This window comes from Agelaius phoeniceus, chromosome 3 (assembly GCF_051311805.1).
Source record: "Agelaius phoeniceus isolate bAgePho1 chromosome 3, bAgePho1.hap1, whole genome shotgun sequence".
Taxonomy (NCBI): Eukaryota; Metazoa; Chordata; class Aves; order Passeriformes; family Icteridae; genus Agelaius; species Agelaius phoeniceus.
In genome coordinates, this window is record NC_135267.1 from 101,973,059 (window position 1) to 101,998,334 (window position 25,276).

Genomic DNA, 25,276 nt, shown 5'->3' on the forward strand with positions numbered 1-25,276 from the left:
TCCTAATTAAAATAAATTAAGAACCTGTTTGCTCTTACTTGCACCCCGAATGCCAATGCTCACAGATTTCAAAAGAGATCATGACACACCTGAAAGGATCTCCAAAGCACTTCTCAGCAGCAACGTGGCATAGTGTCAAGATGGGCAAGGCTGGCTAACTGGCAAAACAACAATTTTAAAGGTATTTGGTCAGGCTAGGCCTGTAAAAACAAGATGCATTGTTAGCCAATGCAGTGGGCATTGATGTTCATAACAACTCCTTTTTTTCCTGAGTTTCCCATGAACAAATTACTTGCTTATGTTGATATCCAAGTCCTCTGAAGAACACAGATTGACACCACCACCAGACCTAAGATGCAAAGAGGCTTTGATTTGCTGTATACAGGCTCTCCAGCAAAGAAATTTCCCCCTTTTAAAAATGTTTTTCAAGAATCATGCAAAACTTTTGACTTCTATTAAAAAGATGCTAGGGAGATTACAATTTTTGGTCCTTTAACTAATTTGACCTCAATTATAGACTGGCTTTGCTGCAAGGTCATGCAGCCAAATGGTGCCAGCCTGGCATTCTGTGCAAATGCAGTGCTTTAATTTGCATGTTTGCAGACACTCTCCACACAGCCCCAAGTCCGTGGTGGTGGGAACTGCACAGACAGTGGGATTGCCTGTGATTATTTACACAGGCAAGTGTAAATAATCACAGGCAATCCCACTGTCTGTGCAATTCTGTGTGACATAGAGCAAGTATCACACAGAAACTACTCTGCCAACCTGCCCCAAACAGAACAATTCCTCTGGTGATGGGGGAGATGTAATTTAGGGTCTCTGACTCTGTAGAGCCAACCCCAAGAAAAGGTATGTGGTGAAACACTTTTGCTGGGACGATTTTCAACAGCCAGCTCTGTTGACCCCAGGTGCCCCTGTCCCAGACTCGTTACAATTTGTTTCTCAAGGCTGCAAGAGATGCTCTGGAGGACATTTCATCAAAGCTATCCCCACATTTTATTGCTCTGTGTGAACTGATTGATGTTAGATTGCAAAATATTTGTCGATATCACTGATATTATATATTTAACAGATTGCAAATCCTCTGTCATAATGTGCAAGACCTGAGAAGGTAAAAAATTCAAGGGTCCAGAACTGAATCTGAATTTAGCAGATGAAAGGCAGTAAATAGGCATCACTGCTTCGTACAGCTCATCCTTAATTAATGCAGAATTTCCCCTGTAATATCCTGAGCTCAGCTACAATCAATACTTCTATCTCAGTTAACTTATTCTACTTAATTACTTCAGCAAATCCAGTTCCAGAGTAAAGACAGGGAATATATGAGTATGTGTGCACTTGCACATCCACATATACAGGGCACAAATAAACCAGCATGGAAACTGTCAGCACTACTGATTACAGAATATCCTTGCTTTGTATAGGATGTATACCTGAGGTAAAAAATACTGTCAAGTATACCCAGTGGAAAAGTGACACTTTTGAGTCAGACAGTTATTTAAAACCTCCATTTAACGCTCTTATCTCCTTAACATACTTATTACTCTTCCACATCCCAAGAACCACAAATAACAAAATTCTCTTCTTGTTCCCCAAGTTTCTCTCCACTCCAAGAAGGTGACAAAAACTGACCTGTCAAAGCAAAGGACTACAGAGAGTGCCATGCAGAGGATTAAGTAAATAACTGAGTTAAGTCAGTCAACTGTGTTCATTTCCTCTCTGTGGAGTGACCTGCTGCCCTCTCTATTTTTTATTTGCTTTTGCACTGTACTGCCCTTATGTAACCGTTCCCTCCAGCTCATAAATTTCCAAGGTGAACAAAAGCTCAAATGATTACATTCAGCTTGGCCACAAAGGTGATTTTTTTCCAACTGACTTCTACTTACCAGATTCCATCATTTTAATCAAATAAAAATATTAAGCCCATTGGAGTTAAGTTGATTAATTTGGCTTATAAATGCTCATGCTTTTCCCATTTTTGATGGGAACATCATTTCTGATGATGTTAATAGTTACAAAGACTAAGACAGATTATGGCTGGAAAGGAAAAATGGTTTGGTGGTTGCTTTTCCTTCCTCTCTGCAGGCCTGGCTGGAGTTATTTTGGTTTGGGTACCTGGAGCTGCTTTTCATCTCCCCACGCATCGCTTTGCCCACACCAATACCCTACAAAAAGCAATCTGCCTTTTCAAACAGTTCCTACATAAAAAAGCCTGGAGATCCATTATCTGGGGCTATTTTCAGCCATATCTCTGAAGCAGCCTGACCTGGAGTCACACAGAGGCAAAAGTAGGCACAGCCATAATCCTTCCTCCCTATGGCATGAGTGTACTCCTGATGTTCTCTTGGTCTGACCTCTCTGCAGCAGTGACAGCTATGGCTGGGGATAACTGCAGCTGACAAAAGCCAAGAGAAAAATGGCTCAGAAAAATGCACAAAACACCACCACATCCTCAGCAGTGTTCAGTGTGTAGTCCCAGCAAGGGACAGAGTTTTTATAGAAGATAAATTCTACTATTTTTTTTATTACATCGTGAAAGCATGCTCATGTATGAATGCTAAAAATAAATATAATTTTTTTATAGCACAGATGATAGAAAATTCAGCCTATATTTCTGTAGCATGGACATAATTAACAAGTCAGAAAAAAAATTAATCTCCCAGAAGTTTACTTTGAGACCTACTTTACTCCTTCTCAAAACATTAATTAAACCTTTATAATCATTGCAACTAAAACTTCATGAAACATCAAGCTCCAGACCTTCAAAATACTGGAAGCATTTTATCTCCAACATACAGCACATGACAATTGTCTATACTCCTTATGAACACTTTCCACACATGAACTAATAGAATTATTACTTGAATTATTATTATTATTATTAGTAGTAGTACTAGTACTAGTAGTATTTTCTCTGAATTATCAGGGTCTGGACCCAGCCACCAGCAGACAGTAGGTAAACTGCCAGCTAACAGTTCCTACTTTTTCAGCATCAAGTATTCTGTTGCACTGGCAAAGGTGCACTTCATCTAGCAAGTCTTTTCATCAGAAAGTATTTTATCTCACTGGGGAGAGTTTAAAGTGACAATCAAAATATAATAATAAGTATTGAATATTAGACTTTCACTGAAAAGGCTGTTACTAATGCTTGCATGTTCTTTAAAGAAAAACACTTGTTTTTCGTGAAGATACACATCCCTGGTGATTTCAGACCAGAGAAAGTATATGGAATGAAAGGCTGCTGTTTGCCCTTAACTCTGAAAGAAGCTATCCTCATTTCTTACCTTGTAGGTAGCTTCTAGTATTTGCTACATTGTGGTATTTACTTACTGTATATCATTAACTGTTATGACCCCTCTGGCAGGTAGAGGCTTTTAGAAAAGGAAAGAGAAGAGAGACACAATATTTTGGGAAAAAAAACCCCTTTAATCCATAATCCTGATGTGATTATCTCAGGACTTTCCAGGAAGAATCCTGCAGGAGAATCCCAGCTTCATGTTAAACCAGGGCAAAAAATACTCTTTGATCATAAAACATGCTTTAAGATCCAACAAAGACCCAAGAGAAGTGATATTACATGGATTACTGGTATCTTAAACACTGGAAAGAAATGTATGTGGAAATACCCATTCTGTAAATAAGCCAAAGCAGAAAAGCCAAGAACAAATTCTCAGCTGATCTGTAATATCTGATCAGTCTCAGACTGATTAAACTGTAAAATATATAATGCAAAATATATAATTTTACTTTCTTTATATAAAGGAAGTAAAACTTATTAGCAAATCAGCCCACAGGAAGAACACAGCCCCAGGGGAGAGGCAGATCTCACAAGGAAAATAACATGACAAAATCCAGAAAACAAGTTTGAATATAATATTTGTGCCAAAGCATGGCACAAAACCCATGCAGTAACTTTCTGTCAGTGGCAAGGACAGGTATAAATCTGGGACTGAAATGTGCAGGTAAGCCAACACTGCACAGCAGTGGCTGCCCACCATGTGGAGCAGGGCTGGTGCAGAGGGGCAGGAAGGGCATGAGAAGGAGGATGCTCCAGCTCACTCTCCCATCCCTCTGAGCAGATTCATGTCTGCCTGAAATTTCATGCCAAAAGAGCTTTACAGACATGCTCAGAGAGGGAGAACAAGATTAAAAAGGACATAAAGAAGGGGACAGGTAGCTACAGATGTTTTAAGAGAAAGCCGGCAAGGTAGATAAAAAACCCAAGAGGATAAAACCATTGTGCCAAAGAAAAGATGGAAAAAATGGACCAGCAGTTATGAGCACTGAATATCATAAGATGAAGGCAAATGCAGGCTACAGTGCAACTGCTTTATAATTTTATTTTTACTCATAATGTTAAAGAAAATGGGATTTCAAAGCTGATGACTAGCATGTTCATCTGCCTTTAATCTTAATATAAACCTGCCAGAATCTATAAAGACTACAACACCAGCATAAAGGAAACTTTTAATGTTGCTGGAAAATCTTTACTGAAGAAGAGTTCAAACTCCAATTTACAGATCTTGAATCAAAATTTTCAATGTTCAGAGCATGGTATTTTCAAATGTTCCTCATTAGAAGTGTTTTCAAGAGCACTTTAGGAAAAGGGTTCATTTTTTTCTCTTATCAGTAATGGCAAGGCTAGCAAGAATTAATGCATGCAAGTTGTGATGGATTCTCACACCCAAAAGCACCTCTCTCCAGTCAGAAAACATTCACAAAATTTGACAAAATTGACATAAACTCAGGCTAGTGGCATTTATGAGCCAGTCACTTCCAATTAATTCCCCATTCCAAACCACGGCAGGTTTCACACACAGAGTCTTTCTCTCATGAAAGAGCTGACTAAAATTCAGAGATGGCAAGCAGGAAGCAAAGTTATTTATTGAAGTAGAAGGAGCAGATGCTCCACCAAGCAGCCTGGTCTGCTGGGCAGAGACCTAAATCCAACCCAGAGGCACTGAGAAGAATCAGAGTGACTTCTGGAAAGGTACATTTTCTACAGAGCATTTCTTTGCTTCTGTTGAACCATGAAATATTCATGTCAATTCATTACATATCAATGCATTTGTATATTCCCCTGTTATCATGTGTCCAAATGAAAACAGTCTGTTGTGAATAATTTACTCCTGAATCATCAGTCAGCTTTCTTCTTCAAAGCCAGATCTTCATTATTCATCAAATCCCATCTATGGCTGACAACTGTTTAGAAAATATGTTCTCTTCTAAACTTAGGAAAGGTACCGGTATGTGTATTTGATGTGCTACAAAACTTGATATTTAGAAGAGATGTGCTAGCAATAAAGTAAAAATACTTATAAAGACTATAAAACATGACAGTTTCAAGTTAGTGGGCTAGATCCAGTGTGTAACAAGTTGTTCAACCTCCAGCAGGAGTCTCTGTGACCTATATTTCCAGGAGGTCCTCAAACCCCAAACCTCATCCCATCACAGAAGCATAGAGCCTGATGTAGAGTGCCTCAACCCAAAGATTTACAGCAGAGAACTTATTTAATGCACAGCCAAAGGCTATGTGAAAGCAGAGCTCCTTAGAACAAATGTACATTGACTCAAGAGGTGACAATGCTAATTACTCCATGGCTGTTTCAGTAAGGACCAGTTTAACTCACACCAGGCTTGCCACAGCTCACTGGTACCCTCAGGGAAGGAGGCAATTTTGTGATTGATGGCAGTTCCAAAAATGCATTTGCACAAACATTTCCCTTTGCAGCATGAAGGGGCATTGCTAAAATAACTCATTTTGATTTTGTTGTGGGGCTCTTTGGTAAGAGACAGTACAGTGTCTCAGAAATGTGTATTCTTCCTCCATCCCCTGACTCTCTCTGCAGAGGGTGAAAGGAATATAAATGTCCTTGCTGCTTGATGTTACTGTAAAATCCATTACTGGGGGAAAAAACAGTTTCAAAACAGGAGTCACTAACTACATAATCCCCTTGTGAAACACAACAATGATTCTGAGTTAAGGATGCATTTTTTAATGAATGTAGGTATTTCTGCCATTTGCTCACTAATGTACTCAATGTACTCATTATAATGTGCTCCCTTGTAACCTTTTTATTCAAAGCAACCTTTTTCCATTTGCTGCTAATAGAACACAATCATTTTCAATCTCAAGATCCTGAGCAGAAAACTCCATTTCTCTGAGGTCAGGAAAAAACCTGAAGGCACACACCATTATTGTATTGGTCATTGCAGAGAACCACAAGTGGAAGGCTCAGGGAGGATCAGCTTCCACTGACTGCAAAGGAAAGTGAACCAACAGAACAACTCCAACAATACCTTCTGCCTCTGTAGGATCTCAGACAATATGTACCTTCATTCTTGGCTTGGCTTAGCCAAGTTGGAATTCAATCACTCCTATGCACATGTATATTCCGGGTGTATGGATCGAGGTATTCCTAATTCAGGCACTCTTGCTATTACAATAATATGAAATACAAGGAACCTTGCTAAACGTTAACTATTAACATCAAAATTCCCAAATCAGCTAATGGCATGATTTGCAGTAGCTACTGCTAAGAAATGAGGTTTTGAAATTTACTAAAACATCACAGAGAGAAGTTACCAAATTGAAATATATTTCCTGTTAGAAAACAACAGCAAATGTGAAGATGGGAATCTGTGCCTTTAGCTGTACAATCCTATGGACTATAAAGATAAAAAAAGGAAGGCAATGTTCAGCACTGATAGAGCCATATATATAGATAGATATCTTTCAGGCAGATAAGGCAAGATTGCATAATGTGACAGGTAATAAGTAACATAAGAATGGGCGTTATGTAAAATAAAAAGGAGTCTTTCCCTTCATTTGTTCTAAAATGTAATTTGTGAGCTTTACTCTTTTTCAGCTCCTACTTTGCGTACTTTAACTAATTTTAGTGTTGAATTAAAAGAAAAGAAGACTAATTGAATTTTCAGAGCATGGTATACAAACAGAATTATAAGATCATGTTAGATTTCTACATCCTCTGATTTTTCAAGCTTAATGTAAAGAGAGCTGTGAATATATATGTCATATATATATATACATGTTAATATATATGTAATATCTTCTTTATATGAAGATAGGGAAAAAAGCGCAAAAATTGCATTCACCACCCAGAATGTTTCTTTGTATCCAAAGATGGACCCCAATTTCAAGTCCATTAAAGGGCCAGTGGTGATGAATCAACTGGCTTGATTTGGATGCAGTGAATTCAGCAATAGGCAATATACCTCAGTGCATGTGCAGCTACATCAGGTTTATGTATTTGCAAAAGGAAGCTTACCTGCCCATTTTTTCCCAGTTCCATTTCAACTATTGCAACAGGAGTGTTTATCTGATCAATGTGTCTCAACTGTGCCTTCAGGTCCACTCTCCAGTTCATGTTTTTCAGGACATTATCCCAGCGGCTCTGATTGATCAGGCTCTCGTGGATTTGAGTCCGGTGGTTCTTCCAAAATTTTGCAATGACTGCAGCCTGATCTGATGTGATGCCACCTTGTTTTTTGGTTTGGGCAGTGAGAAAAGCTTCCAGCTGATTCAAATCCATGTCTGCTGAAGCAATTGACTGTAGGAAAATAAAGGGAGCAAAAGGGAAAAGCTTGCTTAACTGAGGACTTTAAGGACACATCTTTAGGGTTTGACAAATACTCGATCATAATGGGATTGCACAAACAAACCAGATTATGCAAATAACCTGACACCTTTCATTAAAACTCAAATTGCAAGTGTCTGCTACTAATCCCAGATTCCTGCCCCACAGCAGCTGGAGGGGAGTGGGTTGGCTCCAGCAATGAGCTGGGAGTACCTCTTGGAATTCAGCACTGGTATGGGGTAGCAAGGAGGCTTATCCCTGCCTCCTGGCCCTTTCCCCACTGTGCCACAGGCATTCCCAAATGGACAGTGCCACGAACACTGTGTCAGGTCTGGCACAGTACTGCTGCCCTGCTGGGCCAGGAAACAGGAAGGCTGGGACAAAGAAGGTGTGCTCGTGGGCTGGAACAAGTGAAGGGACAGCCCAGCTCATTGCAACACCCACAGTTTCATCTGCCACCTCCACACCACAAACAAGGAAGCAAAACTGCTAAATGCTGCACCAGCAAAGCAGGGCCTGCAGCAGCAAGAGCACAAGCCTTTCAAGGGAGAGTCAAAATGCCAAATGCAACTGCATTTTTTCAGCTGTATTATTCTATCCATAAGGCCCAAAAAGCCTTAACAATGCACCTGCAGCTTCTTTTAGAGCATTGGTGGACTTTGTCAGGCATTAATTGTATTTTGCAACAGAGTGGAAGGGGTTATTTACTCCTCGTCCCTGTGCAGCAACTGAAATTATTATTATTATTATTATTATTATTATTATTATTATTATTATTATTATTATTACTAAACTCCCATTTTTTATATAGCTATCCAGTTTTTTCCATCTATTTTTTCAAAACTGACAAACCCACAGCCTTGTATTTGCATTGTCTCAGTGGCACTAGCTGCTGCTATATATGGCTGCAGAGGGAGGATGGGAGGTAGGAAAAGGAAGCTGTGGTTAAGCTTTCTCATTGTCGTTTCAAGCAGATGCTTTTGCTTCATCTTCACACAAAATGGATGCAACTTCTCCAAAATGAACAAACCACCTCCAAGCACATGCTGACATGGAGCACAGCAAGGTGAAGTGCAGCCAGTCCTTGGGATGTGCCTCTATTTAATCTTCCCTGGTGTGGTACTGCTACAGCTGCATTCCAGGCACTGGGGAGCTACGACCTCGTTCCTTTAGCCAGGGCTGTGACATCGAGTGGCTTTGGGCTGGACACACACACTGTGCACCTCACACTGCCTGTCTGCAAACTGGGCAGTGCTGATCTAAAAATGGAGGTGTTTGTAGTGTTTTTTTACAAGGGATGAGCTGCCTTGCCTTGCTTTCACAATAGATCAGCTGCCATCTGTTATGTGACTGAGAAAAGAAATGGCAATCAACACTAGGAGTAAACCCTCGGCTGTATTAAGGCTCCAGCTTAATAGGAGCATCTGTGATTTTATTACAAAATCTGAGCTGCCTAGTGCACCATTCTGGCTTTTCTATAGGGCATTTGACATATTGGTACATACTGCTTGCTTTATATCAGAAATATTTAACTTAAGAGGTAATTATCCTGTAATAACTCATTATGCTGGAAGTGAAAACAGCACTTCTTTTTATTTCCAGAAGAAAAGCCATTCAGACTTACAGTCCTTTTCTACAGCCACATCTTACACTGTCTCCTAACAGCAGTGTGGAGTATTTTCTGCTTCAATATTTTTCACATCACCACATCTGTGTTTGTGTGCTGTGTGACACTGCTACTGCTCGTGTACTCCTCCTGTGCTGGTTGATGTGAACGGGGGGAGGAGGGCAGGTGAATCAACAAGCACAGAGCCCAGCACCTTCAGCAAGCCCTGCCAAGATCAAGTTCAGATGCAGACTTTCTTCCCAGTTCAGCTGTGCAGAAAATTGCCTTCTGTTTTATTCCTGTGCAGAAACCAAGAACACAAACTGTGTCCTCTGCACTGAGTGAAGCAAAGGTGTCATGGCAAAACACCTCAATTGTGTTAAATGTTAACCTAATGCAGGTTCATGGTGATACCAGGCACCCCTTTTCTAGGCTTGATTTCATAACCTTCGAGCATTTCACATTTGCAGTCCTCTGGAATTTTTTTTTTAACCTCACTCCCTTCACAACAACCCTTTTTGCAAGATGCAGCAAGATTTCTGGCAGCACCCTTCTAAGCTGATAAAAAACTGCAGACACAAAGTTCCTTACTGTGCTTGACACGTGATATAAAGCTGACTTTGAAGTGTATCCAGACAAGGAAGCTTATGACCAAACTTGAAATTTTAAGTATAAGGAACACAAACCAGTATTACTAGAGCATATACAGGACAGTTCAACCTGGCTATTTGGTGAAGATCATCAAGAGATTGACAATTAATTAAGGTGTGGTGTGAGCTACATTTAAAAACTCTGCACCTTTATGTATTATAAGCACCCTGATACAGTTTGCTACCAAAAGAGTGCCACATAAAACCAGAGGAAGGAAACCATGTACGATAATTGGCCATCATTTATACCTCCCTCATATACACATGTGCACACAACAGGGACAGTTTGATACTCTACACATAAAAGAAACTGCACACAGCCAAGAACCCAAAAGGCAGCAATCATTCTGTATTTTGGTGCAGTGTTTATCAGATAATGCATACCTTAAATAACACAGCCTTGTAATCCATCATTCAGACTAGAATCTCTCCCTTCTTGGAAATATGACTACTACTTAAAAATTCCTTTAAAAAAATTAACTGGAAGTGGGTACAAACAATCAATGAGTTATATTTTGGTACAGCTGCATGAAGATTTTGATTCGTGGAGACATATTTTCTTTGAAATTCCTAAACAAATCCCACTGGCTATAATGGTTTTCAAGTCACATAAGAGCAGTAACTCATTTTAGTATTCTTTTTCATCTTAACTTGGAAACATTTCACTGCGGACAAAAAACGAAAGACTATTTAGAGTCTTTGCTGATCTTTCTGGTCTCTTGTTGCATGATAGATTTACACAATCTATTCTTTAAACAAATGTAATTCTACTCCATTGCTTATATGAAGGGCTTCAGTTCAGATTTTTTTTAAGCTTGGGAAATGTTTTAGTTTAACTTGGCAAAAAATTATACTTCAAATCATATTCTGCATAGCATTACAAACAGTTCTTTCTATTACTTTTAACAATGCTCATTTATTACATAGAATATCCAATTATAGTGGATACATCTGATTGGTATTTCTAAGGATTGATTTAAGTTAAAACATGAGTGGTTCTTCTGTGCTTATATCTGGAGACAGATGAAATATATCTGATTATAAGTCTCCCTTTCATGCTATTAAACCCCAGGAGCTTCAGATGAGCATTTATCAGCCCCAGGACTATGACAATTATCAGCTGTTGCTCAACTCCAACTGCCATGGTGAGGATTGTTTCACTGCTGGAATATACAACACATGCACAGTTTAGCATCCAACTGGAAAATTCTCAGAGCTTAAAGGTACTGAAACCTGTTTTATCCATCTGCTGCTAGAGCTGAATCACTGTCAGCATTGGTTCTAAGAGTGAAACATCTCATTAATGCCGATTTCTTAGCCCAGACAGACCTTAAAGTGCAGAATAATTGCCATATCTTCAGTCACTGTACTGTTAGTGACACATCATTACGTTATAGAGACTTTATACTCTCAGGTAATTTCAGTTTTTGTTGGTAATCACATGTAATTTACCATTTCAACATAAAAATCTTCAACAAACAAAAAACAGAAATGTTTTCTTAAGAATGTATAGAATCATAGCTGTTCTATGCCAGTGCCAAATGCAAATTAACTTTACTGTGACTATTCACTTAAATATCTAAGTAAGAAAAGTAAGAAATGTCTATTTCAAAACTAGAGTCTGTAAAACAACACCATTAGATATTAAAAATTTCCTCACATTATGTATTTTGTGATTTGATAAAACACTTTTTCTTTTCCCTCCAAGAAAGCACAGCTTATGGACAGTATGTCATTACAAGCACACAAATCCTTTCCTTTCCAGAGGCTGGGCAGATGCTTTTGAACAGCAAGAAACAGTTTTAGTCATACTGAATTCTCCTTGTGTTCTCCTTCAACACAAACTCACTGTGTCTTCAAATACAATTCAGCCAATAAAAATAAGACTTCAAATACCATTTCCTTAATGAAACAATATTTGGTAATCTGGAGAGTATTGTATTAGCCTAATTAGATCCATCAGACATGTGCCCTGGTACACAGACCAGGAAAACAGACTTAAATTCATTATCTCTTCTGAGAAATAAAGCCTGACAAGCCTGCAGTACTACTGAGAAACAACAACTGGTAAAACCCACTGGGAAAAAGAAGAACACATTTCATTTTCAGAAGAAAAACATTACTTGTCAACCATCACAGAAGAGCTCTAAGAGCTGGGCACAGCAGCACGTGGAGGCATTTCCTCCAGCTGACCCCCAGAAGCGCAGGCTGCTGCACAGAGCAGCCTGCAGCACAAAGCAATCCCAAGCTCAAGGAAACAAACAACTCAGTGCCATGGACTGTGCTACTGAACTCGCCTCCTCAGGCTTTTGGGAGGTGGGGTAAAAGGTTACTCCTGCATCACAGCCCCTCTCATTCATGTGCTTTTAGAAACAGAACCCTGCAAGCCATTTCTCAGCCCCCAGGAATGCATGCAGGGAGCCGTGGAAGCAGCTGCAGACAGGCGGAACGTGCCAAGGAGCCTTGCTCAGCTGAACATCTTCACCACACAAAGCCCATTCTGGGTAACACCAACGTGCATCTCCCACTTTTCAGCCTCAGGATAAAACATTTCCTGGATTTGGGGGCAAACAGCAGCTGCCTGCAGGGAAAAGAAGCAGCACAGAACAGCGCATGAGTGCTGCTGACACTGTGCTATCTGTCAGAGTCAGCTCAGCGTGTTCCTCTGCAAAGAGCAGCTTCTGACAGGAGGAATCCAACATCTTCCCAACCCTGTGGTTTCTGGGTCTTCCTTTGTATGTATGAGCCAGACTCTCCCAAGGGCTGCTGAGATGTCCAGCCCTGTAACAAACGAGCTGTTCCCACAGATGGTCCCTGGATGTAAGTAAGTCCAGAAAACTTTCCCACGTTTCTGGAGATAATGGAGGTTTTCAACTAGTTGGTAGGTTGTGCCTCACAAACACTGTTTATTACAGTCCAAGAGCTCTCCTGAGAATCAGAATTAAGATAAAATTAGATACAACAGCCTGCAGCCTATCTGCACTGGGAAATGGTCATCCATCTTTTGGGAAAAAAACCCCTAAAACTAAAGGCTTCTACACCCCCCACAAATTTCTAGGTCAGAAATCACAAGTGACCCTAATACATTTAGTATTTTTACCACAAAGTAGAAAGATTTTAACTCATCTTTAAGTCTTCATCGAATCCATGGGGGATCACACAAATTCTTTTATTCACATTCCATACCATATCCCAGTATTACTTTTATTTACCTCTTATGGGGCTGTAGTGAAAGCTGAAAGTGAAATAAAACAGTTTGCTAAGAGAAAAGAACCACTGAACCTGTGAACCATTAAGAGGTTAATAAATACACTTATTTAAACCCTGTAGCTTACTTTTTTTCTAGTATGTAACAGGTCTTCTGCAACAACTATTTTTTATTCCAACCTTTTGGTTCCTTGCCAAGGAGGCATTCACCAGGTCAACAGAGGTTCAGCAGACTTGTAAATATTTTTAAATTTGACTTCTGATTTTCATCAAGCTTTCTTCTTGGATGGGAAAACTCGCAACACACACCAACACAAAAATTATGGAACTGCTACTGCAGATGGGAAAAACGTGTGTGTGGATGATCAAGTTTCAGGCAAAATTACATCCTTCCTGTATTCCTGATCTTATTAAGCTTGATTTCACACAGATTTGTCAACTGTGCACATGAGAGGAAAAAACTCTTCTCAATGGGTCACTTCCATGCTTCTTCACTCACTCCTCCATCTTCACCCCCACAATTCCCAGGCTCCCGCCTAGCAGAAATCCCCTAAACACCAACCAATTTTTTTTGCATACAAGCTCACTAAACTATGTTCTTTGTTAAAATTACTTTTTTTTGCTTTAAAGTTCAATCAGAGGGGAGTGAATACTCAGCTATTTTTGACCTAGCTTACAAGTGAACACAAAAGAGACCTTAGCATTAGTTTTTAAAAGCATGTGAAGCGACCACAATATTTTTTCTCCAGCCTGCCCCTGCCAGGAGTCTGTGCAGCTGCTAGAAATGCCCTGTTTGAACTCACAACACCATAAAACACCACTTCCTAAATTTATTTGCAGAAGGTGTCATTTTACTGTGGTGTGAAGATGCATTTGATGACAAAAGAGGATGAAGGGCTGATGAAATACGCAGCCACCAGAGGAGCCGCAACCTGAGCCGTGTTCCTGTGGTCACATCGCATTTTCTGGAAACCTCAGGTGGCTCCCCCGCTCCAGAAAACATCTTTAGCTGAAGGAAAGCTGAGAGTCATCAGGATTACTCAGTCTGGACCTACTCTGTCTACAGAGTAGAACACTTAGACACTTACGGCACTGATAAAACAAGAACAAACAATAATAACAAAACCAGAATGAGCCCACCCACGGATAACATCACTCATAGGTGGATATCCAAGCGATGCCTGCAGACTCAGATTATGAGGAGATACTAAAAGCTTGGATTTTAAGCAATAAACATAAAAAAAAAGCACCAGCCCTTCCTTCCTTCCTAAGTTCTCAAAACACTTGTATTATTTAAAATAGAAAAAGGAAGAGTTATACAAGAAAAAAGGCAATGGAGAGTGCTTCTCAGAGAGCACAGATAGGTTGGACCAGCTGGAGGGAGATAAAACATGGAACAAAAGTTCTATTAATAGCAGATGTACTTGCAACAATAAAGGTGATATAGCAGGATTAAAAATATAAACATACTGAAATTAAAAATAGAAATATGAATTGTCCAATCTGACCTGTACTCTACTGAATTACAGCAAAGAAAAAAAATCCCAGACTTCATCAACAGTTTTCTCCCCACTCAAGTTCAATTCTTTGCTGTGCTTTAGAAATCATTTTGCCACTTGGGGTGGAGGGAAAAAAATGTCATATTTCCAGTAGTTCTTAAAGATGCAACCATATTACAGAGAAGTTTGAGAGGTTCAACCTCTTTCAAAATGAATGTGCACACACATGTGCTCCCTGAACTCGGTTTCAGCAGAAGGGAGCTGTTTTCTTGGAGAACATACAGATCTTTAGAGGTTACATTATTCAGTCTAAAATGGTTTCTTCTCCAGTCCTGAAGGAGCTGGATTCAGAAGCAAGAACCCTCATCAGATGAAAGCCGTTTAATGGACTATTGCCAAAGACAGAGAGGTAAATAAAAAAGGCAGAAGAAATCCAGATAGGACAGAAAATACCAGATGGTAAATAAAAAAACCCAAAAATTCACGGGAGGGAGTAAAAGCAGGAAAAGAGAGACAGACACAGTGACAGTCCTGGAACTGGTGACGTGACCTGTCATTCCCTTAGGAGCCCTTTCTTCATCCCCTCTGCTCTCTTACAATAATAGAGATCTGTGTTTATCAGGTTTCTACAATCATTCTGGGAAAATTACTTGCTGCGGTGGACTACTGCTTCGTGTCTAATCTCATTTCACTTAGGAGAGTTAAAAATAGAAGTTGGAGCACTTCTTCATTTTGAAGACATGGAAAAAAAAAAGTTGTAGCCCTACCCTGAGTGCAGTAATGGGTAGACATTATTAGAGCTTGTTGGAGCTTTGCAAGCAGTGATCCTGTCAGTGAAATCAGCACAAACTTGCTTTATTATGAACCAAGCACAGAAACAGACTCAGTATCGTGAATTAAATTTCCACTTTTACTCAGAGTACCTTGATTGTCTGCATCCTAAAAGTTAATGGTTACCTCAGCTAATCTGTCCCTTGGCTTGCATTTGGACATAAAGCAGAGATGCTCTAGCAGTGAAACACATGAGCTATATGAGTCTCATCCGTCCACTACTGCCATATACTCCCTTTTAGTGGCACATTCTGACTCCAATCTCTGCTCTCCTTCTTTCCCAGCACTATTGTGCATTACCTGTTATTGCCACTCTAAGCAGCAGCTGGAGTTCCATTTCCTACCTGGAAGAAGAAGGATTCCTGCACTCCCAGCCCAGGCTGGGAACACATCCCTGCCTTAGCCATAACCCTGTGTTTCAGAGCAGCACACAGATCAGCCAGGAAAGAAGGCAAGCTTACAGTAGTTCTACACTGCTTCACAGGAAGCAAGCAACAGTGCTCTGCCAGCTGGTCCTTCACCACCTATTTTGACAACTCATGTTACATGCTGACAGAGCTGACACGCGAGAGGGAAGCTTCCATTCTCAGGATCCCAGCCACCAGGGCTTCCTTTCAGCACAGGGAAAATGGTTTTCCCTCCTGTCAGCTCAGTGAAACATAAAACATGTTCCCCAAACCAGCAGCAGCCACAGTGGCTGTGAACAGCCAAGCATTTATGAGGAGAAAGGAGCAGCAGTTCAAACTCCTCAACACAGGATTCCCAACTGTAAATCCTCCTCTCCATCCCTGTTGCTGGACAACATCACCTGATAGGAGCAAAGGCCAAAGCAGGGAGCTTGGAAGAAACCATCTCTCACTTTCCCATAAAGACCTAGTTGCCATTTCCTGTATCAAAAATTATCTCTGCAGTAAATAGAATTAACATTTTGGAGAGAGGAAAAGCTAATGATGTGATGAAACAGCTAAGGCATTGACCAAAGCCCTCTCCAAGAGAATCCCATTAAACACTAATGGGATTACCCCAGAGAGGGTGGTTCTCTATCTCTATCAGGTTGGGCTCCTGGAATCATCCATCAGTAGAGCTGGCCAAGCCATCAGGTTTTCCCAAGCTTGTAGGAACCCTTCCCCAGCCCTGTGCCCCCCAGCCCTGTCCCTCCCCAGCCCTGTGCCCCCCAGCCCTGTCCCCCACCAGCCCTGTGCCCCCCAGCCCTGTCCCCCCCAGCCCTGTGCCCCCCAGCCCTGTGCCCCCCAGCCCTGTGCCCCCCAGCCCTGTGCCCACCCAGCCCTGTCCCCCCCAGCCCTGTCCCCCACCAGCCCTGTGCCCACCCAGCCCTGTCCCCCCAGACCTGTCCCCCCAGCCCTGTCCCCCCCAGCCCTGTCCCCCACCAGCCCTGTGCCCCCCAGCCCTGTGCCCCCCAGCCCTGTGCCCCCCAGCCCTGTGCCCACCCAGCCCTGTGCCCCCCAGCCCTGTCCCCCACCAGCCCTGTGCCCCCCCAGCCCTGTGCCCACCCAGCCCTGTCCCCCCCAGCCCTGTCCCCCACCAGCCCTGTGCCCACCCAGCCCTGTCCCCCCAGACCTGTCCCCCCAGCCCTGTCCCCCCCAGCCCTGTGCCCCCCAGCCCTGTGCCCCCCAGCCCTGTGCCTGCCCAGCCCTGTCCCCCCCAGCCCTGTGCCCCCCAGCCCTGTGCCTGCCCAGCCCTGTCCCCCCCAGCCCTGTGCCACCCCAGCCCTGTGCCACCCCAGCCCTGTGCCTGCCCAGCCCTGTCCCCCCCAGCCCTGTGCCCCCCAGCCCTGTCCCCCCCAGCCCTGTGCCCCCCAGCCCTGTCCCCCCCCAGCCCTGTCCCCCCCCAGCCCTGTGCCTGCCCAGCCCTGTGCCACCCCAGCCCTGTCCCCCCCAGCCCTGTCCTTTGCTGCACACTCGCTGCTGTGGCTGGCAGAGCTTGCATGGACCCCACCAGTAGAAACTGCTTGGTGCTGAAAATCTGCTTTTAGATTTCACATTTTTAGGCCTCAACTGCTAGAAACTTCAGCAATCAATTGCTCCAAGACACTGCAACCCTTGGCATCAAAATAATTCAATTAATTTTTCTTGTGGTCAAGAAAAATTGTCTTTTAGTCAAATTGGGGGCCACTCCTATTCAGTAAAGTCCATGTCATTTGTCCACATGAACTGGACAACTTCATTAGAGCTTTCTACTCATTATGAGACTTTTTATAGATTTCCTGACATGTCATAAAATGAACAAGTCCACTTTCCTTGCCAAGCAAATGTAAATCATAAATGTACCATTTTTTCTTTGACAGAAAAAGGGAGGTACAAGCATTTTTCTCACTTCAAACATGTTAAAAATTTGAGCTAAATGAAAAAATAAAAAAGGAATCACAACTAATCCAAATACACAAAATATTTCTGCCATGTGTGACTGTGTAAAACTAAAAGGTACTTATACAAACAGCTTGTCAGAAGAGAATAAAAACCACTCTTGAACCAGAAAAGGCAAAAAGAGTCTGAGAGAACAGCACATCTGATGTGACAGTCTGAAGAGAGACAACAAAGCCATGTGTAAATGTCAGACAAGGAGTAAAAATGTCTGTTGATTACTTGCCTTTCACACAGATACTACTTCAGTGTCTGCCTGTATCTTCAAAACATATTTCATAATCCTGGCATCACAGTTCAGAGAGACTGCAAAGAAAGGAAAGGAAAAACTACCCACCAAGCTGAGGTAGAAATCTTTTGGCAAAGATCCCAAAACATCTCAAACAGAAAAAAATCTAACCTTATTTGGAAAAAAACCCACAGATTTTGCTCAAACTATATTTGTATTGCCACTTTTTACTGTTAGGGAGAGAGATGTGAAAAAACATGCTTTCAGAAATGTATTAACATGCACAATGACATGACACAATGACAAAAATATTTTAAAAATAGTTAGAAAAACACTTAAGGCTATAAACTGTTTGGACAAGTTGGCTGTTATGTCACATTTTCTCTGAATAGTATATTTTATGTCTTGTTTTCATGAGAGTGTTGCAGTCTATTTTTACTTAGATGAAATCACATATAAACCAGAATTGTAAAGAGGTAAATATAGAATATGCCAAAGAATTAGAGGGATAAAAAAATGCATTCCAAGATCACTGTCACCTTTAAAAATTCAACTTGCAGTCCTCAAGCACAGCAGATAAACAGATCCTGAACTCCAGTGGGAACTGAGAATGAGGAAGGAGCCCCAGGCTTGCTGTACAATTCTAAAACTACCAACTTTATAAAAGATAGAATACTCTGAATTAGATCTTGGCTATCAACCAGAACCAGGTGCTCATGCACTGTAAACAAAAGAAAAGGCAAGTCCAACTTACATCATTCAAACAGTCCAATTTTTAAATAGTTTGGTGGCTAAAATAAGTAAAGGAAGATTTGATTTTCTTGTTTAAGACTGGGAAATCCAATGGTAAAAAAAATATGGAAAACTACTGTGCTTAAGCTTCAGGTGTTAAGAATACAAAACAAAAATGCCGTCCCCTCAAAACAAACAAACAAACTGCCAAAACAAAACAAACCCAACAAAAACAACCACACAAAACAAACCAACCAACCAAAGCCCACAAACCAACCAAGCCAGTTTGGTTTTCCCAATAATGAACCCTTAATCCTTCACAATGCAGGCCATCAATGTTCCACTCATTCTTACTTACTCCATAAATGAATCCTTCCCTTAAAATTCACAGTGTAAAAGCATACATTTATAATGATAATTATAAAATTAAAAACGAGGTATTTTAGGTCCTGCCTTTAAATAAAGTGACTCAATTCACCTTGTTATAAAATAAATCACCCCCCAGGGATGATCTTGGAGCCCTCCCAGGAAGCTGCAGCTAATCCTGACTGCCCAGGGAGCTCCTGGGGAAACACAGGAGCCACACGGCAGCTCAAGCTGTCAGATGTTCTCACCTGACAACTTCTGTCCCATTGGGTTTTAGGACTAAAACATCAATGAAAAAGGACTTCATGTAACATATGCAGTGCCTGGTATTTTGTGCCACTAAAGCTTTTCCTTTTTTTTTTTTTTTAATTAAATAAACTATTGAAAAAACAAATGTCATCCAAATGTTGAAGAAGTCAGGCTCCATCACATTTGGTCACCAGACTGGAAGAAATCCAGAGCACAAGCTTCAAACTGCAATAATTCTAGCCATACAAGCAGATTCTAGCCATACCATACAAAATTTTTAGTCTTGTCTTCAATTTTTCTTTCTAGTAAGTTGTTGGATATACTGCACCCAATTGCTACACACTAGCACAGTCAAAAATCTAAACTACATCATGCCAAGATTGTAGCTGCTAAAAGGAATTAAAAATTTCAGATGTTCAGCTTGTAAAAAGGTTGAGTTGTAAGTGTCATCCAAACTTTCCTTTTCGTACGCTAGCTGTGAACTTCACTCAAGTGCATACCACACTCCTGCATCTTCGAGAGTGCTAGTCAATGTGTTAACCACTCTCTCTGAAGAAAGAGAGCAAGAAAGAAAGGTCTATTTTCTGCTCAGCTGTGTGGCAGCCTCACATGACAGCAGTGAGGTTGAAATGAGTATTTGTAATTCCTTGACAGCATCAGTTGGCTCCTAGAGCAAGCAAGAACTCATCTTCCTTCACACCAGTTGTAAGAGACACCATTTTAAGAGTATCATTTAATAAAGAACAAAATTTCAGCACTGAGCCTTTCCTTTCCTTTTAGTCTTTCTTTATGCATCAAATCGAAGACAAGAAAGCCCAAGTTCTCCCCTTTTCAGGGTCCCACATTTGCAAGAGGAAAGACAACTCAAAGTAGTCCAGAAAATCACCAGTGCTGTGAGATGATGGCACTGAGCTTCATTATCCTCTTCATCATTTCCCACACACTTTGGGGAGTAGGGAATGGAGCCTTGGTGGTACTGAAATAAAGGCACAAAACTACACGAGAAGCCTAAGGGAGTCCTTCTCCCTTTTCAAATGTATTCTATACAGCATGTGTTTGATGAATACTAATTAAGCATAGTAAAAGCATTTAATTTGGAATAATGATCTTCAAATGACTCCTTGTTCTTCAATCAGAGTAGACTCTTGTTCAGGTCAAGAGGAACACCGTGGGGATCAGGTTGGAATAATGAATTTCAGCATAACCAGTATATTTCCCTTTCTGTGCATGGGAGTGTCTGTGTGCACACACCCCTCTATATAAACAGAATATGCTGCTCACAGACACACACATATGTGTGTGCAACTTATGAAATCACACCTGTAGGGTTTGGGGCTTTTTGTGTTTTGTTTTTTTGTTGTTGTTGTTTGTTTGGTTGGTTGGTTGGTTGGGTTTTTTTGGTTTTTTTTTTTTTGAGAAATGAGGTCATTAATGATGACAATGCTACGTACTTGCAGAAGTCCTACAAATGCAACAAACTAAACCATATATTTGGATGGGAAAGTGGGAATCAGCAGGACATGAAGCACTGCCACCACCAGGGAATCCAACCTCCTCAGCAGCATGCTGCTCTGGAAGTCCATTACCTGGCAATTAGCAGATTTAAGATCCAGTAGGGCATTCTAAAACTCAGAGGTATGGCAGAGGCATTAGACACGAGAAGAGCCAGTGCTGACCTGCCTGCTCTAGAAATCCTCAACTGGGGCAGAGGAACCAGATCTCTGCTTGCAGAGATGTAATCATCACTGTAATTAGAAGAGAGAGAGAGACAGAGATTTGCTTCTTGTTTGGGCAATACAGAGTCTACCACACCTGGTACAGATCAGTGACGCAGATCTGATGACGTTACTTTAATCTACCACGCTGCTGTAGCTAAGCTTAAAAAAAAGAAAAGGAAAAAAGCACTGCAAAAGGTCAGGTAAACCATTAAACTTCAGGTGAGCCATTTTCACTGAGGTGGCACAGTCACAGAATAGCAGCATTTCACAATCCCAGATGAAACGAGCCTGTCTCAATCAGTAATAGAAAATACCACTCATTAAATGGACAATGCAATAACGGCGGGAGCCCTTTTGTTTCTGTCTGCCTGGAGGATTTGCAGGTGTAGTTAGCTGAGGTTTGTAATGTACAGGCTCCTTGTTCACACCCTGTTGTTTAAAACAATGCTCGTGGTGCAGAACAGCATCACCTCCAAATCCCAGAGCTACCATCATTAACACCACCTCCTACACATCTCCTCAGGAATCATAGTACCACTGAAAACAACACTGCAAATGTGAGAGGCTCTAACAACACAAGTCCCAACTTTTGCAACTTGAGAATTCACAAGAAAGTCATGAAAAAAAATCTCGAATGATGCAGGCACGCTGTTCTTTCTAGCTGACATACCTGAGCAACAAATTGCTGCTGCAGGCAGCGGAGCACTGATCTTATCACTCCTGGCAATGTTCGTCAACCCTGTCACATTCTGCACCCAACCTTCCTCTCCACTTCATTGTTTTTAAGCATTTTCCCCTTCCACTTTATGTGACCTGCTAGCTGTGCCAGTTCCCTTGTGAAGTGACCACATGTACGCCAACCTAAAAGCTAAAATTACTCACATTAAAAGCAGTGAGAGTGCTTTGGGATAGTGCCCATGCACATTTTCATCACTGCAATTCAGTAGGTGCTAGTTCCAGAAAACATGACATTTTCTACCCTCCTAAGAGAATGCCTGAAAAAGGGGAAAAAAGAAATAATAACTGTGGGATTAGAGTTTTTACAAGAAAATGTATGCTGCAACACCAGACACTGGTGAACTGGCAACTGAGCTGTCCTCAGATTAGTGAGCTACATAATAGTGGTGTTTTGCTAAATTAAAAAAAAAAAGACTATGATTTTTATTTAGTTGTTCCAGGCAAATTTTAATTCAGATAATAATAATTTTCTCATGTATGTCCTATTATAACACTATAGACACTCCCTCCCTCACAAAATTCTGTGCAAAGTTATTAATACATTTTCACCTAGCCCAACAACAAACAGAATTATCCATTATAAGCCCAGTCATTCACTGGAGTGAAAAGTGTAACACTACATGGGACACATTTCTGGGTAGAAAACAGGGGGACAAGTACTTGTTTTCCTTTTCCCTGAGTCAAGAAGAATGAGGTTTTTAAAAAGATTTTCTTTTTAGTTAGTAGATGCAGGCACAACTGCAAATCTAAGTGGCTGAAAGCAAGCAGTCTCTCCTATTAGCTCTTCCACAATTATTTTATCTCAGACTGAAGCTGTTCTCCATCTCAGCCTTCCAGAAGTTTGGACAACTGCAAAGTGCTCTGGAGTTCATGACCCAGCCCACACATTTGAGGAATCACAAGGTATCTGAGGAGAGGGAAGAATGGCAATTCTTTTCCCTTATTAAAGAATGCAAGAACTCATTTATTTTCCACCAGTTAGCAGAAATTGTTAGCAGAAATGTTTCTGTTAGCAGAAATCCTTGCTGAAGAAGCAAAGGCCTTTATCCTCCACAGCTGAGGGAACCTTCCAAGTGTTTTTCTGCTCTGACCTCCCATGAGAGCAGGTCCCTGTTATGAAGATGGAGTTGTCTCTTCCTTGTCAAACAGGGGTAAAAATGCTTTGGAAACCCCTCTTGAGGTCACAACAGCAACTTCAAAAGGGCTCCAGTCCCTAGCAGGAGGGTGAAAATCTTTAGGGACAACATATTTATATGCTGGTTATCATGCTCTTATTATTATTTATATAATATTATATATAAATATAAATAGATTTAACAATATAATATACTATATATTATTATATAATATATAATAATATGTATATAGTATTATATAATTTAAATATATTATTTATATAGTCTATACACCATTCACATATTATTATATTTATTACAGATGGTAACTTCCTCAGTATTTGTCAAAAAAACAAAAAAAGAAACAAAACAACTTATAAATCAAACATAAATTCTACTTCTCATGCTGAAACTTTTATTATTATTTAGCCTACGTGAAGTTTGTTCCAAAGTAGAATACTTTAAACCCAGCAGCAAAGGATGCCGTTCAATAAATGCAAGAGGTTACTGCCACCAAAAGGAAAACAGCGGCATTACTCCACATGGAAAGGAAATATGACCGCTGGACAAATACTGCAAATTAAACTTATGTAAGAAGCAGGCAAATTTAGTGTTTTAATCAGGATGAAATAACCTTTGAAAAACCCAAAAAAGCCGGGGGTGAGAATTCACAAAAGCTGCTCTCCCCCAGCTTCTCAGTGCTTTGCAGCCTTCAGGGACAGGAGGCTGGGAAGGATGAAGGCAGAGGGCAAAAAACAATTAACAGAACATTGAACTCATATGGTTCTCCAGGGCCAGCCTTCCTAGGGCTTTGTCCTGCTTCCAGGATTCTCCACACAAGAAATTAGATTTTTTTTAAAAAGTAAATTTAATATAGAAACATGATTTCACTACAAAATAAATGTGGCATTTTAGAAAGAGGTCAGATGATTCATGCATATTCAGCAGATGGATGGGCAGCAAAGGAACCAGGTGGAAGAAGCAGATCATAATGACATCTTTTATAAACATAAACCCAGCACTACCCTCTGTATAATCCAGGGGGAGAGAAATTTAAATTTTTTATTGCTACAGTAAATATGATAGACTTTTTATTCATCCCCAAGCTTTGCACAGGTGGATTGCAGAAGGGTACTGGGAAGTCCTTCACCTTGTTTAAGCTCAGATCAGTGAAAGCAAGAGGTTATTTTATGGTCCAGATCCATGTTTACTGCCTAGAAGACACCAACTACTACACCAATTCAGTCACAGGGGCAACGAATCTCTCTGCTTCCAGACTTTGCCATCCTGCTGTTTGCTCCACTTCCTCCACCACCCAGAGGAAGAAGGACAAAATAAAACCACAAAAAGGTAACAAAGACATATTTTCCCCTCAGTTTTTGTAATTGTAATCATAGATATTTTTCACAATCAAGTATCAAAACTGGAATAAATAAGCTCAGAAATTCACATGGCACTTGACAAGGAAGGGAAAAGGCAGATCTTGCAGTAAGTAAGTTTTGCTTCTTCAGTAAGGTGCTGAGGAGACACCAGCACCCAAGAGGTGCATCCAAAGACCAAGATGTTGTAAGCACAGAGGATCACTTCTGAAGTTTGCTGCTGTCAGCAAGCACAGTGCTACACAAAAACCCTCCAGGTTTCAAGTCAGGGAGATACTAAAAGAGGAAGATAAGTTTAAGCTTCTCTACTTCCAAAGCACAGTCCCAATATCGACCTTCCCTCCTAAAACTGGCAGGTGTGAAGGAAAGAGGGCCCTCAGAGCGACCAGAAGGCCAAGGGGCTCTTTTAGGATGCTCTAGAGCACAGATCCTATAAGGATCCATAGAACTTAGCTCTCACTTCCTTTAAGTGACCCACTAGAAAAAAGCCACAGAGCCCCGAAGGAATCAGTTTTTAGAATTCCACTGCAGGCTTCTCGAGGCACCACATCAATCTGATCATTAAACAAGCGACAGAACCTTCACAAGGGCAGAAAGCGAGTGACATCATCCTCAATAAAATTCCAAATCTCTCAATTCTATTTACAACTACCGACGACGTTTATAAATATGGCCAATCCAAGCGTGCATTTACCCACAAGGTGGCAGTGGACATCCAAGGATTGAGCACCTGGAGGCTCCCTGAGCCCATGCCGCTCTTGGGAACTACACAACGCTTTGAACTGAGACCAAAAGGCTCCATTATGGGGAAAAAGACCTTTTCCCTTGCACAAAAAGCAAAATCTGTAGACTTAATACACTGGCTTGCCTCATGATTGGCGGTGCTTTTCTTTTCCTCACAAGAAAGCTGCAGTTCTTCTCAGAGAGGAACAGGTTGGTGCTCCCAGGAGCACAGACCCCAGAGAGCCGCCCCTC

At 41.1% G+C, this 25,276-nt stretch overlaps 2 protein-coding genes across 4 annotated transcripts in view; both read right to left on the reverse strand.

Moving 5' to 3' along the window:
• Positions 1 to 7,432, reverse strand: part of B3GNT2 (UDP-GlcNAc:betaGal beta-1,3-N-acetylglucosaminyltransferase 2) — a 73,364-nt gene extending 65,932 nt beyond the window's left edge. The window contains exon 1 of the mRNA XM_077176009.1: positions 7,293 to 7,432. The gene's annotated coding sequence lies outside the window, so the exon portion shown is untranslated. The remainder of the gene's footprint in view (positions 1 to 7,292) is intronic.
• Positions 1 to 25,276, reverse strand: part of COMMD1 (copper metabolism domain containing 1) — a 66,589-nt gene that overhangs the window by 40,608 nt on the left and 705 nt on the right. The window contains exons 1-2 of one of the 3 annotated variants that reach the window (XM_054629538.2): positions 18,002 to 18,081; positions 7,293 to 7,574 (exon numbers count right to left, since the gene is read on the reverse strand). In XM_054629538.2, the coding sequence (XP_054485513.1) occupies positions 7,293 to 7,556 (264 nt within the window). In that variant the 5' untranslated portion in view covers positions 7,557 to 7,574; positions 18,002 to 18,081. Of the gene's footprint in view, positions 1 to 7,292; positions 7,575 to 7,814; positions 7,929 to 18,001; positions 18,082 to 25,276 lie in introns of those variants that run through there. The other 2 variants (XM_077176011.1, XM_054629537.2) reach the window with 2 other exon arrangements.